At 47.4% G+C, this 6,001-nt stretch overlaps 1 protein-coding gene across 1 annotated transcript; it reads left to right on the top strand.

The window, feature by feature from the left end:
* Positions 1–520: 520 nt before the first annotated feature.
* Positions 521–1,677, top strand: THAP4 (THAP domain containing 4; the record flags this gene model as incomplete). The annotated part of the gene is made up of 1 exon (XM_010079206.1): positions 521–1,677. A coding segment is annotated over one exon (1,157 nt), but the record flags the coding sequence as incomplete, so codon positions are not given.
* Positions 1,678–6,001: the final 4,324 nt, after the last annotated feature.

The following is a 6,001-nucleotide window of genomic DNA, read 5'->3' as shown; positions in this document are numbered from 1 at the left end:
GGGCCTGTCCCTGTCCCTGTCCCCGGGCCTGGCTGGGGATGCTGCCCGGGAGGGTCCCCACGGGAGGGGCGTTCTCCCCGTGCGGCTTTGGGAACGGTGCCTCGTTCAGCTGCTCGGGGGCTTTTTTCCAGGCCAGGTATTCTTCCAGCTGAGGGGATGTCCCCGGGGGAAGCAGCAGGAGGGTGGCGGGTGGGCGAGGTGTGGGCTGCACCGGGGGTGTCGCGGGGTCGGTCACGTCCCGTCCCTTGCGGATGGGCTGCGGCGTTGGTCGGAGGGGAGATGAGCAGCGGGGTGACGGGTCGGTGGGTGATAGGGAGGGAAGGAAGGCTGTAGTTCTGTGCTGTTTGTGGAGCTGTTCACAGAGGGAACCAATATCGAGCGTTTCTATTCCCCAGACAAGCGTCACCTCTTAAAATACAGCTTTTTGCGAGAATTTCCTAAACCTCAGAGCACCGACCCTTCTGATTTCCACAATACGACTTACTTTTTTTAATTTTTTTTTTGTCTGTTTGCTTTTTAGATTCCCTCTGAAGGATTCAAAGCGTCTGATTCAGTGGCTCAAGGCTGTTCAGAGAGACAACTGGACTCCCACCAAGTATTCATTTCTTTGCAGCGAGCATTTCACCAAAGACAGTTTTTCTAAGCGGCTGGAAGACCAGCACCGGTTGCTGAAGCCCACTGCTGTCCCTACTATCTTCCAGCTTGTGGAGAAAAAACACGACAACCTGGATTATGTTAGAAGCAGAAGAAAAATAGCAAGCCAGGTGCCACTGCAGGATGGAGAAGACCCAAGGGAAGGAGGCTGTGAGGTAGTTCAGAGGACCTCATCTTCTGTCCAGGACTTCATGGTGATGCAAGGGACGAAAGAGATGGAGGAGGCGAGTTTGCAGGCAGAAATCGGATTGATGTCCGAGGAGGAGGAGAACCTCCACAGCCAGCTGGAAAGCCCTCGGAGAAGGACGTTAGGTGATAATTTGGTCGCAAAGCCTGGACCTCAGAAAAAATCTGAGAGATCTCCTGTGGAGGACTGTCCTAAAGCCACCTGGACAGGGAGCTGGGTAGCAGACAGAAGTGGTGTGTCAGTCGACGACTTCACGCCTCCTGCCTCTGGTGCTTGCAAGTTCATCGGTTCCCTTCATTCTTACAGCTTTTCCTCCAAGCATGCCAGAGAGAGGCCATCTTTCCCAAAAGAGCAGCTAGAAAGGAAAAGGCCAAAGAGAGATGTGGAACCCAGCTGCAGCAGCCATCTTATGGGACATGACAAGGCTGTAGCGGAAGGCTCCTCTACTTCATCCCTCACTGCGACCCCTCAGAAACCTTCCCAGGGTTTGTCAGCATCCCCAGCAGATCTCACCCCTCAGCCTGCTGCTGAGGCTGTGGAGGGGCAGAAGGGTGACACAGATGCCAACCCCATGTCAATCAACGAGGTCATCATGTCGGCCTCGGGAGCTTGCAAGCTCATCGACTCCCTCCACTCGTACTGTTTCTCCTCCAGGCAGAGCAAAAGTCAGGTGTGCTGCTTGCGGGAGCAGGTAGAAAAGAAGAACGGAGAGTTGAAACTTTTGAGGCAGAGGATCAGTCGCTCTGACAGTCAAGTCAGGAAGCTGAAGGAGAAGCTAGATGAGCTGAAGAGGATCAGTTTCCCTTACTTGAACAGCCTGCTATCCCAGGACTGTGGTCAGTATTCCCAGTGGCTTTGCTTTGAGGCAGAATTCACCTTTTTCTTAGCAATAAGAGGCTGTTTAAGTTAGAGGTTGTAAAGACGGGATGAGTAAAAGATATGAGAAAGGTTCGTTTTTGGAAGGAGAAGCAGTAGCTTGTGCTAGATCAACAGACAGAGGTGAAAGAATTGGGCTTTTTTGGGCACATGCACTATTTCTTCTATCTCAGAAGTTTCCGAGGCGCTTCCTGGTGCGGAATGGGAGGTTAGGTCATGGTGTTGCAGACAACTCTCATGATTAATTTTTTTTTCTTCCTGGATTATTTTAACCATGATTAATTTTTTTTTCTTCCTGGATTATTTTAACTTGTTTGTGGCTTTGTAGCACATGTTTGAATTTGCCTTCCTTTGGAGTGCGCCTGTGGAGTTTTTTGGTGTGTTAATGAGCTGTCATGGGGAGCAGGTGTCTGGGAAAGTCGGTGTACTCTTCTCCTGTGATCTAAGAAGTACTTCTGATCTTTGATTTCATATACTGCACTCAGTACTCTGGATATATGAAATCTAAGTGAGGTGGTGGGTATAAAATATGACAATGTCATGATACCCAGTGAGGTCACTTTTTGTAACCAAGTGTCTGTGTTTGGTTTGATCGTCTCCTCCCTCAGAAGGCAGGAGAAGTCAGGAAACGGATAATAAAGTGGGAACAGATGGAGAATGACTGCTCTATCAATTAAAAAAAAAATTTTGAGACACCTGAAAACATAGGGGAACTCAGTGAGGGACGAGGTCGTGTGAAAAGGTTCTTGTGGAGAAGTCGAGTTGGGTCATAACCCTTGCTCTTGAAAGAAAAAGAGTGCTTTAATATGCAGCTGATAAAACTTTTGCACAATGACGGTAGTTTTAAGATGCAGTTTGGGAGAAGAGTTTAGGAGCATCTGATGATGTTTGGTGTTTGTGTGGCTGCTGAGAAAACGTTGGCTTGCCTTGTGAAGGGTGCGTGCCTTGGGGCTTGCTTGGAGAAGGCATCACCCATGGATGGTTAGGTATCTCCCGATGGTAGTTCTTGCATCTCTTCGTCTTTAGAAGAAACCTCTAAAGCCATGTAGAATTAGACATGGTCAGAAGCGTTACACTGGCGTAGGCAGACGCGTTCTCCAGGCTGTTACAGCACGGCCTCCTTCCTCGCTCAAGCGGAAGAAAATAAACCCTGACAAAATTCGTGAAGGTTGATCCCAATGCTACTTTTCCCATGTGTTTTTAATTTTCCAAAGTATGGGAAAACTCATGCTTTGATTGGGGCATGATCAAATTTCCCCCCCCTCCATGGGAAATCAGCATAGTCTTATTTGTACCTTCTGGTCTGTATTTTTGAATTGTTTTGGTGTCAAACTAAAGAAAATAACTGAATACAATTTTAGGGTTCCATAATTGTAATTCATATATATGTGTGTGCATATATATATATATGAATGAAAAAAGGGTGTCTAGCTTTGTTGGAATACCTTCAAAGAGATACTAATTGCAAAAAGAGCTGCAAAACATGCTGAAGGATGTAAGCACTAGGATTTTTCTTGTCTTTCCTGAGGTGGATGTTCTTATACAGATGCCTTTGAGAATGTGAGAAATGTCATCTATAAGAACATAAGAATTACATATTCTGTTTTCTAAGAGAAAATGTAATTTTTTTAACAAATTGACCAACTTGTTACCTGTTCTGCCGTCTCTTACCAACAAAGCTAGAGATCAATATGTGAAACGCACCATTTCAGTGGTTGTACCTCGGTGCCACGGGAAGTTCTTAGGGAACCCTTTGGCTTGTGACTTTTTTAAAGGGTTTGTTGTTGGCTGCCTGGCTTTTTTTTTTTTTTTTTAAGCTTAATCTTGGTGCTCTTCTGCCTTGTATTGCTTTTTGTGTGCTCATAGTAATAGTTCATGACAGTCAAAATACCTGATGGAGTGCGGCTGGCTTCTGCTGGGCAGAGTCTGTGCACAGACAGTTTTACTGTAATACAAAGATGAATTGAAGAAAGGCTTTTTGGTATTTGTAAAAATACAGTCAGGTAACATATGAGGTTAATAATAATTATAGTCGCTGTTAGTAGCTGCATTTCGGTTGTCCTAAATCAGCTGATGTGTAGTTGAGGTGATGTTCTTAGCTGTGAACTTGAGCCTGCGTATTTTTTTCTTCTAAAGGCTGTGCCTTGGGGACGGGGAGGGTAAGTAAAGTGACTGGCTGGACTGACCATGCAGGTTGTTACGTGTCTGCACCCCTACTCCATGTGCTGCGGGACCTCTCTTCGCTGCTGCCTGACCTTCAGCCACTTCCACAAAATTGCAAGCAGAAAAATGAGCTTTAGGCCAGCAGCCATTAAGCAGATCTTCATTTTGGTACTGATATTTATGTCCCATGAGACAAGGGAATTTCTGCTGGCTGTATCCAAAGTACAACCGGCTGGAAAGAGCAGATTTCTGCAAACCTGCTGCACAGGCAGTCCCTGCCAGCCACACTTGAGGACCGGTGACTCAGTCTGGGTGCGTTTGGCTCGCAGCGTGCTCACAGTGCTGTGATGTGCTCAAGTGGTGTTTCCCAACCTCTCTTAACCGGAGGATCAACTAACTGGTTTTAGGAGAATCCCTGAGCTGTTTTCTGCACAGCTGGCACAGTGACCTTTTGAATCTGCGTGCTCGTTTGGTAGGAAAATGTTTCCTTCTGTTTCATGGGCCGCTTCTGGGGTCCGTGGACCAAAGGTTGAGGAATGCTGCCAGCGGAGGAGCGCAGTTGCGCACAGTGCACCAGGCAGAACCAGGTTAGGTGTGTCTTCTGGAGAACAGCAGGATGCACTGGGAGAAACTGGGAGTGCCAGCAAGCAAATATGGATCCAGTGTCTTGGGGAAGGGGAGACTATTCTAACAGCACTGTCCTCTGGGACACAAATACTCTCTGACCGTCTTGTTCTGCATCTCACTCACCCAGTGCTAGCACAGACAGGAGATCGGAGATGCTCCTTTCACGAGATCACCTCGTCTTAATATGCTCAGGTTTGGTCCTTTTGTAAAACTACATCTCCCAGCAGGCTCTGGGATAACTGTCTTACCTAATCATGAGATCACTTCCCTTATAGCCATCTTATCAACCCTGCGCGAAACACTTTCTGGGGAGCAAAGGTGGTTAGAGAGCTAGATCAAGCAATAGAAAAATAACTCTGCAAGCTATGGCTGGCAATGGAGCAAACGCAGGTATGATTCAATGGGGTTGGAATGTCTGCAGAGAGGTAAAGCTGTTACAATGCAGTGGTTTGAGCATTCGTGGAGCCTCTTCCACACTGCCTGTCTGCTTTTGTGAAGGTCATATTAAAGGCAAGAGAGTTTGCGAAACAAGTCCACGTGAAAAATAGTTGGAATTTTGCTCGGAATCCGTAGGAAATCATATTTCCTTCTAGCTTAGGTTTGTCTTTAAATATTTGTACAAAGCCAGCACAGAAATTGGGTCATTTATCATACTTTTTACATGTGAATGAAGCATAGTTGGTGACCTTGGGGGACAAGCAGGAGGACTTGAACGTTAAATGTCTGATTTTGTGCCGAGATGGAGTCCTGATGCCTGGTCTGCAGGGCCTGAGATGGTGTTTCCCATCAAGGTGGCAACAGGTTTTCATTCATGTTGCAGAATACAAATAGCAAAATCATGTTCCTCAGTGGCAGTGAGAAGTGACGTGGGGTTGTGCAAGGGTGCGAGATGCTGTACTGTCATCCACCTGAGCAGGACTCGAACAGAAATGGGTCCCTGTCCAGCTTAGCTTGGAAATTAAATGTTTATAATGGATCGCAGAGGTGTGCCGTCAGAAAAATTGCCTCTACCAGGGCAGGCGCTACTAACCTGGAAGCTGCACGTTGACTTGGAACTAGATTTTGGAAGGAAAATGCCTTTATTCTGTGATGGCAGGTGCTGCTTGTGATTTTGGGTTTGTGTTGGTTTTCTGCCGTGTCTGGGGTGGGAACAGCCAGGGTAGAAGGCTGGTCAGTAGAATAGGGGCGTGATACAAAGAGCAAGGGAGCTATAAAGTAAGCTAAGAGCAAGATAAGGAGCAGGAATATGTGTGTATAGGTTAAAGAGCGCGGCCGAATCCATGACAGAAGGCGTCATGAGAGAGGCTAGATGAGACTGCACGGCGCCTATGACATGAGCACGTGGGAGGGGAGCTGCCTCGTCCTCCGCACGGGAGCAGCCAGCATCCACACACCGACCTGACACGCAGCAGGTTTGGGACTTGGTTGATCAAGGAGATGGCTCTTTTACCTCCCCGTTGGAGAGAAGGGCAGTTGGAAGGGGGGAAACAAGAG

The sequence above is a fragment of the Pterocles gutturalis genome, unplaced genomic scaffold (assembly GCF_000699245.1).
Source record: "Pterocles gutturalis isolate BGI_N339 unplaced genomic scaffold, ASM69924v1 scaffold43053, whole genome shotgun sequence".
NCBI lineage: Eukaryota > Metazoa > Chordata > Aves > Pterocliformes > Pteroclidae > Pterocles > Pterocles gutturalis.
Note: the sequence above shows the minus strand (reverse complement) of the source record. Positions and strands in the feature narration are given on the sequence as shown.